The following is a 12,663-nucleotide window of genomic DNA, read 5'->3' on the forward strand; positions in this document are numbered from 1 at the left end:
CAGTATAGTGTAAAATGTATGTTTTTGAAGTTTCAGAAAAACAAAGAAAAAAAAATTCTCTTCTCTTTATTCTCCCAGCCTGTTCCCGTTTCTCGTAAATTAACACCTCGTGAGCACAGAGACTGTGAGGTTATACAAAGACTGATCAAATCCTATTTTTTGATTGTGCGCAAGAGTATACAGGACAGGTAAGAGGAAGCAAAAACATTTATTTTCTCTACAATTTATATTTGTTTTTCATGTTTTGAGCACAGATTTTAGGTTGCTTATGCTTAATTCTGCACACATTTTGACTTTTTTTTTGTGCTCAAGCATTGATATGTTTTATTGCTTTACTTTTCAAATGCATTTACAATGTTGTCGTGTCTGTCAGTTTGACTTGATGAAATCTGGAGTACTTTTTCTTCACTTTGGTTTGTTAGGAACTTTAATTTTCATTGAGATATTTTGAATAGAGTACAGTATACAAATTTTTGAAAATGTAAAATCTCATTTAAAAGCACTGGTGTATTTTTTTGAAATCATCTGTCCTAAAACAAATAAACATTCTGTGATGCCTGAATTAGTAATTATACATTATTGTTTCAAATTTAACTTAAGAAGGAATATAAGTTATTGAAACAGCCACAGAGTCAGGAAGTCTTTTACTTGTCCGCTGTTTTAAGCATGTGCAGGTTAAAATGGGTTTTAACTATCTATATGGTACTTCAAAAATCTAATTTTTAAAAAATAAGAGGTAAATTGTGTCATAGACCATCAGCAATTAACAATATATCAATGGATGTAATTTTTACATCATTTAAATTTTAAGTTTGGTGTCTATGGAAGTTATTTCAACCACCACAAGCATGTTTGGGTTTAGCTTTTAAATATATGATAATTGTAAAATTATATTAAATAAACTTTATACACTCTACTTATACATGTAGTTAGTTATGTTCAATAAGCACTGTTAATTTTGAATATGATACATTGTTACAGAAATATTTATAAGCAGGGGCGGCGTGGTGGGGCAGTGGGTAGCGCTGCTGCCTTGCAGTAAGGAGACCTGGGTTCAGTTCCCTGGTCTTCCCTGCGTGGAGTTTGCATGTTCTCCCTGTGTCTGCGTGGGTTTCCTCCCACAGTCCAAAGACATGCAGGTTAGGTGCATTGGTGATCCTAAATTGTCCCTAGTGTGTATGTGTGTGTGTGTGTGTGTGTGTGCCCTGCAGTGGGCTGGCGCCCTGCCTGGGGTTTGTTTCCTGCCTTATGCCCTGTGTTGGCTGGGATTGGCTCCAGCAGACCCCCATGACCCTGTAGTTAGGATATAGTGGGTTGGATAATGGATGGATGGATATTTATAAGCAAAAATGTGATATCTTTGTCTCTGAAGGAAATAAAAAAAAATGTTAAATGCTTTGACCTTCAAAACTGTTAACTATATAACCCAAATGCACCTGTATGTACATTCTTCTAACTTCTTTATTTTTGGCTAAACAAAGATTAGCTCAATTTAAAAGTCCCGCTGAGCTTTTAAATCGAAGACCTATGCCTCTTATTTATTTATTACTTTGGACTTTTTGTTACCCATTGAATGAATTCTGTAATTTAATTTACGGTATCTATGAGTGTAATAGTTTTTTAAAGTTACTTCGTCTCTGTCTATTAACAATAGATTTTAATAACTTTTTTTTTATTTTAATGATTTTAAAGGTAAATTCAGCAAGTATAGTTGTAGTAAATGTTAAGTTATAATCCACTTATCTTTTATATGTTTTAAACTATATTTACTGTGTGGGTGTTAATATATTTATATCTGTGTATATATTAATGGTTTTAAAATACATTTATTTTTACATTTTTTTTTTAATTTATTGCAGCGTTCCCAAGACCGTTATGCACTTTCTTGTGAATTTTGTGAAGGAACACCTTCAGAGTGAATTAGTTGGCCAGTTATACAAGTCCCAACTGTTGGATGGGTTGCTAACTGAATCAGAGGATATGGCTCTTCAGCGTATTGAGGCTGCTAATATGCTAAAGGTCGGTTTCTTTTTCTGTAATATACAGATGTGATGCACTATAAGCACAAAAGATAAGGTCCTCCCTGTATGGAATTTTCATGCTTTCCTAGTGTCGTCGTTTGGGGGGGGCAATCAGGGGGCAGGGGTTCCTCTGACTGCTCTGATTTCCTCCCACAATCCTAAGACATGCAGGTTATAAATTGGCCCTAGTGAGTGTGTGTGTTCACCCTGCAATAGTCTGTTGCCCTGTCCAGGGTTTGTTCCTGCCTTGTGCCCTGTGCTTGCTGGGATAGGCTCTAGTATCCCCACAACCCTGCTCAGGATGGTTACAGTGCATTGCCGCACCCACCACACGACGGACCACCTGGATTGGGACCTAAGTACAGCTGTGCAACAGTTGACACCTCAGCGCCACACTGGACCAATGTGAGGTTTTTTAAGTGGGTTTAAAAAATGGCTAGCTAACAGAGTGTTAGTTGCTTTTTGTGTTTACTGGCAATTTTTTTTTTCTGTAAATGTAAAATTATACTCAATTAACTGAAAAATAATAATGTACTTTCAGGCTGAATGGAAAGATTTGTATGTTAAAACTGTTTATAGCAGAGAAAGTAGTGTCTAGTGTTTACTGTAAATAAACACTGTCAAAGAGCCAGTTTTTATCTTGTTTTATAATAATGGTAGAGTCAAATAGTTAGTAGTCTTTATGATACATTTTGGAAAATGTTCATAATCAATTATTATTCTCTTCATAGGCACTTCAGAAGGCCAGTCACATCATCTCAGAAATTAGAGAGACGCAGCTATGGTAGTAGAAGGCAGCTGTATCAGAGAGGACCAGATGAAGTTAACATTTGGAACTTTTTGTCCCTACCCCATCCTCTCCTTCCTTACACCTTACAATCTGTACATTCTGGCCAGTTGAACAAAATTACTCCTTGTCACAATGCATGAGCTTCTAGGTGGGAGTTTTTTAATTGGTATTTCATACCATTCAGGGATTTCTATGTTATGAAAAACGTAGTGATTTTTGTGCCATTTTTAAAGCAGCTCGCTGATGTCATTGAGGCATATTTTTCAAAAGTCTTTGTTGTCAAATGAATTGGATACCTCTCTCCATAATTTGTAATGATGATATTGCAATTTAGCAAGTCCTTATCTCAACTGTTTATCATTTCCTATGAAGCAGTATGTCCAGATGACCTTATTCCTATTTTTTGTTTCCTCCGTGAAAGCTTTATTTTTTAGTATTATTCTGAATTAATCTTTTCCTATCACAGGCCAGTCTCTGAAATGGCTCCTTGTATATTGAAATCCACTGGCACAGTGATACAAATTACAAAGGTGCAGGTTGAACTGGATTTCCATTAAACCTGCTCTTAGCTATTAAATTGTCATTATGCAGAAACCTAAAGCATATGAGAAATAATTGTGCACAGACCCTGGTGGCTGTGTCTGGATGTGCCTAAAAGTTTATTGGCTGAATTCATTCCAACTGTGCTTTATTTCAGACCAACAATTATTACTGGTGCTCTTTTTTTTTTTTTTTTTTTTTTTAATGTAAAACAACATGTATTTTTTCCATCCTTTTAAACCACAAATGAGAATGTTCTAGTTGTAATCTTAAGACCGTTTTTTCACTGCTAACTGGGATAGTCTCTCCCTACTTTACACTTGAAACCTTAAGTAATATTTATGTAGTTTCTTGCCTACTCTGCCACACTCACATTTGTTTCACCTTTGAACTTTTTGTTACAGCACTGATTTACTGAAAGAACAACATGTTTGGAGTGGCTTGTCTTATTTGTTTAGGTGGGACTTCTAAGTAAATCCTGGTTTTGGAGTACTGTATTTGTGATATACAAACATGACTTATCTTTAACACGACCAAAGAGTGTTAGTTTCTGGACCTGAGCAAACCACAATAATGGCACATAAAAAACAACATTTTCTGAGACAACTATTGCTACTTAGAAAAAAAATCCTAATACGTAATATTAATTCTAATTAGATTCTGAAACTGTTTTCTTTCCAGTTTGTCCATTGAAATTAAGTGAATGTGGCTGAAGGCTTGATAATATGTGCTGGACAGATTTTAGATCCTTTGTCAGAGTAAGAATAAACAGAACATTTATCCAAATTTCTTTGTATAGAGTACATGGGACCTTTCATAGAGATTGTCAAATGGATTTATTATATATAAATGAATAGAAAGAATGGAGTCAAGTTAACTACATTAAATGGAAAATATGGTGACTGATAAGTGAATGGCTAAAAAGGGGTAGGGACATTCTGGGAAGGAGCATATTAGGAGAGGAGCTGCATGCCGGGATGAGTACTTCTGTAAAGGAGTTTAAGAGTCGAAGTATTGATCAGAAATGGGACTTCATGCTGAAACTGCCTGCTTGCCTGCACTGTTTATTTATACTAAACCAAGGTGTAAATGTGACTGTGTGTGTCTCTTTTTTTGTAGATATAAAACAAAAAAAAAATTTACACTGTCTGTATTAATTTATTTTATATAGTGCCTTTCATACTGAACACTTATGAAGGACTGTACAAGGCAATCAAGAACAAGACTAAAAAAACAAAAGAATGAACAAATACATTGAATATAATGTACATAGAAGATGAGGCAATGCAAACAGTAAATAAAGCCATGCTAAATACATTTTTAGTTATTTGCTAAATCAAATATCTATTTGTATGTTAATGTAATAGTTTGGTATATTTTTGTAACTGTGTTAATGTCCAATGTTAAAATATAAATAAGAAATTGCATAGTTTAAGGTGACAATTATGTGGTTAAGCTTGAAACACTGCAAACAGATAAAAGCTAAAATCTGACAGTATTCACATTGTTTTATTTTTCTAGTACTCTAGGTTGTCATTGGTTGTATATCATGCATTCCTGAGCAGTGTCATATTTTTAATTGTTTGTGTTCTCATTTTAGAGGTTTACTTGTAAAAAGGAAAGGAATTTAAGGGAAGATAATATGCAATATAAATGTTTCTTCCAAATTAACTTCTTGGGATTAAATAGTTCCATAAGTAGCATATGTGACCATAGTTATTTATGTGCACCTTATCCTATTTTTAACATGTTGCATCTAAGAGCTTTCATTGAGATTTTGTATTGTTGATGAATAGGTGGTTAATGATTTCTAGTACTGTACTTGGTTAAATAACAAGAACACTAAAGGTAATAATTCTTTACAAGGAACAGTTATAGTTTGAACCATAGTCTTATTGCGCCATATTGCTACCTTAGGACGCTGTGAACAGTCTCCAAAAACATGTTTACCTGCATGACAGTTCTGCCAAAACACCTTTGTTTGATTATAACTTTGACAAAGATCTAATCTTTTTCATTTTAGTTCACGCTTCATGAACATACATGCTATACTATGGGGTAAACTTTCGACATCTTATATTTTAATCTAACCTTGCTCACATTGCTGGAGAAGTATCAGATTGGCATCTGAACCAAGCAGCAACTTCCTTTGTGAAACTGGCAGTAAAATCTCTTATCTTAGCATGTTTAATGAATGTTTTATGAATGTAAGAATAATTTGAATTGACAGCTGCTTAAGTTGGAGTCTCAATATTGTCTCCTGATTTGACATTGTATTTGCTTTTTTGGGTATATGGGAAAACAATATTCAATTTCTTAGAAAGGTTGGCAAACAGTGCTTCTACTAGTAAATTCAGCATATAGTTACATCCTTACATATTTGCACTGTAATTTCATTGCACCCAAGTTACTTATTCAAAAAACAGTTTTCAGTGTATTTTTGCATAGTGCTCTTCATTGAGGATAAGTATATGCTCAAGTCTGTAACTATAATGCATGAACAACAAAATGCTAAAAAATAACAGTGAAAAGGAGCAGTTTCATTAACATATTGTACACAAATCACATTGATAGTCCATTAACACTATAACTAATAATAAGCCCAATGGAAAATGGAACGGTTATAGTCTAGTCAAAAACATTCAAATGCAAAATTAACATATTTGGGGAGACACTGGTCCACATCATAGCACACAGTTATAGTCATACTATAAATCCTTTCATTGTTCAATCCTAGAGCTCCTGTTATCTCTAGTGTGACTTCCTATAGGCAGGAGTAGCTTGGCAGTATAGCAGTAGCACCAAGTGCCACAGTAGAATATCAAGAAGAAAAGCAGAATACAAGAGGACAGTTACAATTCATAACAACAGCCATCCTTGTATTTTTGTGAAAGTGGCAAACAAACAGAATTGCAACGCAGCCAGTGAATAAGTAGCTCTACTCAAACTATGCTTGATTAAATGTGGCCCTGTACAAAACATTTTAACTTTGTACATTAGTTTATTTTATTCTAGAAACCCAGCACCTGGGGATCATAATGTACACTGTAGTCCAACGGTGTCGAACTCTGGTCCTAGAGGCTACAATGGCTGCCATTTTTCATTCAGGTATTTTTTGAATATATGTAACCTTTTACTGCTTCTAAAAAGGTTATTTTTTTCCTATAATTTTACTCAATTTAAATGATCTGAAACTTAAACAAGTTTATTTTCCTTTACCACTACTGAAACAATAACAAGATGCAAAGCAAGCCAACACAAGACTAGCTAAATTTCAAACTCAATTCGTGTGGCCCACCATTTTTCATTCTAACCAGTTTCTTAATTAGAAACCAATGCTAACTGCTAATGAAAACTTTCATTTAACTCTTCTTTTTGGAGCTATCATTCTACACAAAACATTTCTGTTTTTTTTTTTTTTTCTGAGATCAATCATTAAAATGTTAAGTGAAACATTAGAGTAATTTTTTTTTTCTCAGACCACTTTCTTTTCAAAAGTATTTTTATTAAGACAGATATTGTATGATAGACATTAGGGTGCATATGACATTAGCTGTTCATCTGTTAGTTCGCTTTGCATCTCATCATTCTTTGGTTGATGTTAAGGTGAAGAACAATTAAGGGTTCTGACATTTAGAAAGCACTAAATTAAAATTAAGGCAGGATAAAGTAATTGGTTACAAATTAAGAATGTGGCTGGGATGAAAACCTGACTCCACTGTAGGCCCCCATAACCTGTGTTGGACAGCCATACTCTTGCACATATTCTTGTCTGCTGCGCAAATAGGGACAAAGCTATTTAAACATTTTGTATGCAAAACTAACAATTTTGAAATTGTGATCTTACTGGAAGCCAGTGTAAAAACTTAAGAACAGGAGAGTTACGGTCTTCTTTTCTTGTTCTTTTGATGGTCTCTTTGCTGCTGCATTTTAAATTATCTCAAAGCTTTGTAGAAATTTGAGATGGCTGAAAGTAATGTAATACAGTAGTTAATTGTTTTAGAAAAGAACACAAATGTATCCTCTCTGTATCCTAAATTCTATTAAAATTCTTTTTTTCTCCATTTTATAGCTGAAAAAAAAAACAGTATAATATGTACAGCAAAATAGAGACTACTGTGGTATCAAAATAAAACACACACTGCATACTGATTCAGATAATCCAATATTTAGCCCTCCTGAGTTGAAAGCTGACTGGACCTTGTTGCTGTCTATATCATTTTTGTTTTTCTGTATTCTAAGAGAAGCAGTTATCATTCATCCAGTCTTTTTAGCTTGTAGACAATTTAGTACACAAGAAAAAATGCAACCTTGCTTAAAGAAAGGGTATAGTTGAGAGTCATTTTGGATATGAGTTAAAATATGTATGATAGATAGATACTTTATTAACCCCAAGGGGAAATTCACATAATCCAGCAGCAGTATACTGATACAAAGAAACAATATTAAATTAAATAGTAATAAAAATGAAAAAAATTTAAATAAAATTAATGTTAGCATTTACTCCCCCGGTTGGAACTGAAGAGTCGCATAGTGTGGGGGAGGAACGACCTCCTCAGTCTGTCAGTGGAGCAGGACAGTGACAAAAGTCTGTCACTGAAGCTACTCCTCTGCCTGGAGATGTATCTCTGAACAACAGCATGTACTGTATAGTGAAAGTTTTAATGGTCCCAGTACTGGCCATGAGTTGTTTCATTCACAATACACTTGTTCATATCAGGCTCTAACTTGTGACTAAGTAGCATGTGCTGCCCACAGCCTTCTCAGTATTACTCCTAGTTTTCCTTCTGGGTTTTCCTGTGAGAGCTTGAGGAGCTTATAGAGATACTGCCATTTAGAACCTCTATAACCCACTTCCGTCAGCAGATACAGTGCATACCACCTCTGCCTATGGCACTCACCTGTTGAGTTTCTTGTATCTGGCCCTGTTTCTTTCCCATGGTCTTCCACAGGGAGTTGTCAACTTAAACAGGAGCACCTGTCTTCCTGTTTTAAACATCAGGAATGTGTCCGCATAAGTGTGGTAACATCAGTGAAATCGGGAACTTGAGTTGCTTCCCCAGGTTAGCCTTCATACCAGTCTTGTGTTGTGATAAGAGGCTCACACATGGTTGTGTTTTTTCTCCTGCCTTGTGAAAGGCAACTGCCTTCTTTGCTGGGTGATGCAACTTGCTCTGGTGTACCCTTACAGATTATAAAACAGAATAGAGCGTTAAATTCTGCACTTAAAAATGTAAAAACTAAACAATTGTAGCATTTTTGTCATTAACAGACATTTTGAGTTGTTTACAACCCAAGTTAGAACTGAATTTACAATGAGACTAGTGCCAAAACCAGGCTGAAACCTTCAAGCAGTTTGTAATGGCTTTGGTGTGAAGACAGTAGCTGTGAGGCAATATTTGTTCAAATACTTCAGAAAGAAAGAGTACATTTGAAATTGGTCAAAAACCTAAGCATATTTGGGTATAGCTGTGATTTTTTTTTTTCCACCTTTTTCTTCTTCTAATACTGTTTGCAAAAGGGATACTTTACTGACTGTTCCTAACGTGATAAAAGTCTGTTGAGATTGGGTGTCATTAGAACACTGACTTTTCGATCAGTGTTCTGATCTTTTTTCTTGACATGGTCTGAGCTACAGATAGTTGGTTTTCTTTTAAAAATTTGAATTATGATTTCCTACTCTGTTATTAAAATTCCTAAGATGGTGTGGGGTAAGAAAGTCAAAGTAAAGATTTTTTTTAGTCACATATACAATGTACTGCGTAATGTTCCTTGCAACACGGTAATCAACATAAAACATAATGCTCAAAAAACAGCTCAAACTTGCATCTAATATTAATAGTAATCACAGTAAATAACACTAAAATACAGCATTACATGCACTAGAGCCACAGAAGAAGTGGCACTTAATTCATTCAGTTAATCACAGACAGTTCATCACATATAACAGTTGAGCAGCCTTATTACCTGCAGGTAGAAACATTTAAAAACTTAAATCTCACAGTTTGGATGTTATCTTGCATGATGGGAAGAGAGAGAAAAATATATGTGTGAGGTGACTACTGTCCTTTATGTTTTGTTTTGCCTCGCACAGATAGCGCTTAGCAAATATGTCCAGCAGAGATCGGTGTGCCGATGATGATCTACGCTGTTCTGAATACCCTGTGCAATTCCTTGCGGTCCTTAACTGAACTGCTACCATGTTGGCACACCATCCAGCCTGTTAGAGTGGACTCTGCAGTACATTTATAAAAGTTGATGAAAACTGCGGGAGACATTCGGCCCTACCCCAGACTGACATGAAAGTAAAAGTGTTGAGGGGCCTTTTTGACAACCACGCTGGTGTGTTCTGTCCATCTAAGATCACTGGTGATGGTTGACCCAGAAATGTATTTTAATGGTACAGTGCTAAGTTTGCAAGATGATTTTAAAACCTGGAGTCAAATCTATTTTTCATTAAAGACGTTGATAAAAAAAATCTGTCCTGCTTGATGTTTGTAGGGATTTTGCATGTCAGCTTGGACACGCAGTTTGTCATAATATCCATTATCCAACCCGTTATAACCTAACTAGAGGGTCACAGGGGTCTGCTGGAGCCAATCCCAGCCAACACAGGGTGCAAGGCAGGAAACAAACCCAGGGCAGGGCACACTCACACAAACACACCAAGCACACACTAGGGACCATTTAGAATCGCCAGTGCACCTAACCTGCATGTCTTTGGACGGTGGAAGGAAACCCACACAGCCAACTGTGCCACCGTGCCGCCCTTGTCATATTATCGACTACTGTAAATAGTACACAAGGGATATTTTTTTTTTCTCATATGTTCTAGGATAAGTTTGGTATTTTTTCAGTCAAAGTTATTGCTTCACAATCTTGGTATATATTAGTTTGCCACATGTAGCTGCAATCTAAAATGAAGCATATCTAATAAATTTTTAAAATAACTAGCCCACTTGTGCACTTTACCTTATGGTGCCGGGATATAAAGAAAAGCCTCGAAGCTTATACATCCACTTTAAAGTAGCAAAGATTTCAGTTCAAGAAAACATGCCTTCTGTGTTTCTGAGGCACATTTGTGACAACAGAAGTGAACAGGAAATAAAATAGTAACAAGAATCACTGACAGTGTATTGTGGTTAAGATACATTTCTTGCTCATTTGTCTGCTTTGCAGAGGCTGTCAAGGGTGGAGTGATGACAACTCAGTGTCATAGTAATCAGAGTTATTTTAAAGAAATGGCTTATTTAACACTATTTTAGTAAGCCAACATATGCTTGGGACAGTATGAGCATACAGCTGGGCACCTGGTTTATGTAACATGAGTAACTATTGTTTGCTGTTGTTCAGCATTGGTCTGCATCCGTGTCTATTACATCAGGAATTCTGTTAACTCCTTTCTCAATAAAAACATGAAATTGACAATTTGTCTTGGCAATCACTACCAACAATACAAGGTAAGTGACAGGCTAAAAAAATGACCATTTTTGGTGGTGTATTCATTAAAACTTTTCTCAAAAAAAAAAAAAACATAATTCCTGAGAATCTTTTAGGATAAAATGTTATTGTAATGTTAGACCTTTATTGAGCCAATTAATTAGTTACCGACCTTCACATCTATCTCTAATGAATCTGCACCTATATAATATGGTCTATGCCTTACAAACGTCTTCATACATGTATTAGAATTAGAAATTATACTTACTCATTATAAAACACAAGTTCATAAACAGAGAAAACGGTGGGATGTATTTTTTCTTTATCACTGCAAATGTGGGATCTGGCCTGAATTTTTCAAGCATCTCAGACTTACTCCCAGGAATTACATTTAAAAAGTCTGACTAGAATCAGAATTTGTCCTATATCAAAGTAGGACATGAGAAGTATTTATGAAGTGTCCTAGTTCCAGTCCCAATTCCAGCAAGGAGTAGGAAGGCCATATCTGAGAAAAAATTCTGTCACGATTTTATGGCACCCCTTGCAGCAAATTAGCACTTATGATGAAGTTTTGTACTTTTCTAATACTAATGCTAAGGCTTCACCACAAAGATAATAATGATAGTATTAATATTCAAAGCAGGAAATCAAAATAAGGTAGGATATTGTGCTAAGCTGCACATAATTGTTGCCACTTTGCAATATCATGAATAATATTACAACACACATGGAGATGGAAAAACCAAGACACAGAGCCTGAATGAGAATTAAGCCTGATAACAGGCACATTTATTTAACAATGCATGATATGCAGCTTATTTTAACATTATGTTACTGTACATGGATTTGCAGGCAAATGTATAAATCTGCCTATTATCTCACACATTTTAAGGACGTTCAAAGTTTGGTGCAAAATTCGATAAATGCTTGTATGTGACATACTCAAATCATTGCTATTGCAAAGCTGCCATTTCCCTGTGGAACAAAAGTGTAAAGTTACCAACACTTTAGCTGTGGCTGACTGGGCATGGATTATCTACGCAGATGCATTGATCATGTAAAGTTCAAGAATATTATGTTATAAATGTTACTCCATCTCTGGCAAATCTACATATACACTATATTTTTGTGAGTTCATTGTTGTCTAGCATTTCCTCAGGATGTTCATACTGATCTCAGCCTGAATGCCATCTTCTGGCAGGTCCTAGCAAGTTAGGAGTAGTTTCCTAAGTTAGGAAAATTGGTAAAATGCCTTTACCCTTCCTTCTAAGAGCAGAACCAAATTTGTGTCACTCTGAGAATATTGAGCCAGTTAGGATTATTTTTCTACACCAAGACGTTTAATAAATGTCGGCACTGCTTTGTATCTAGGACAGGTTGGAAGGGATTGTGTACAACATACCTTCCATATAAGTAATCACACATACAATTGGCAAACCAGATACTGTGGTTACCATTGATTTTTTTTTTTATTATAAAAATTCTGGCAGGGGCACACAGCACTTTAGACAGATTTTGTCAAAATCTATAAATCTGTTCTTTGAAGCATTGCCGATGGTGTATGTCTGTATGCATTGTACAGAAAGGAAGAAATGATGAAGCACTTAGAAGGCCTACTTATCTGCTTAAGCCCACTGGCACTAGTACAGGTATATAACTGATAGTGAGTCTCAGGTAGGATCCTAGACATGGATGGGCCGAAAGCGTGGGAGAAAGTGAGAGCAGTTGGTATTGTCTCTGATCATAAGTGAGCCTTTTGAGGTGCATCTGGTGACGTGAATGTTCAGGCTGTAACGTGGCAGAGAAAAACTCACTGGAGAGACATGAATGATGTGGAAGCTAAAAGAGGCAGCAGCGGTTGTGGCAGGCAGC

General features: G+C 35.6%; 1 protein-coding gene across 4 annotated transcripts in view; it reads left to right on the top strand.

Annotated features, from left to right (window-relative positions):
- Positions 1-9,829, top strand: part of si:dkey-32e23.4 (dynamin-1-like protein) — a 33,349-nt gene extending 23,520 nt beyond the window's left edge. The window contains exons 16-19 of one of the 4 annotated variants that reach the window (XM_039773888.1): positions 79-188; positions 1,860-2,019; positions 2,753-6,459; positions 9,446-9,829. In XM_039773888.1, the coding sequence (XP_039629822.1) occupies positions 79-188; positions 1,860-2,019; positions 2,753-2,809 (327 nt within the window). In that variant the 3' untranslated portion in view covers positions 2,810-6,459; positions 9,446-9,829. Of the gene's footprint in view, positions 1-78; positions 189-1,859; positions 2,020-2,752; positions 6,460-9,445 lie in introns of those variants that run through there. The other 3 variants (XM_039773890.1, XM_039773889.1, XM_039773891.1) reach the window with 3 other exon arrangements.
- Positions 9,830-12,663: the final 2,834 nt, after the last annotated feature.

Source organism: Polypterus senegalus, chromosome 13 (genome assembly GCF_016835505.1).
Source record: "Polypterus senegalus isolate Bchr_013 chromosome 13, ASM1683550v1, whole genome shotgun sequence".
Taxonomy (NCBI): domain Eukaryota; kingdom Metazoa; phylum Chordata; class Cladistia; order Polypteriformes; family Polypteridae; genus Polypterus; species Polypterus senegalus.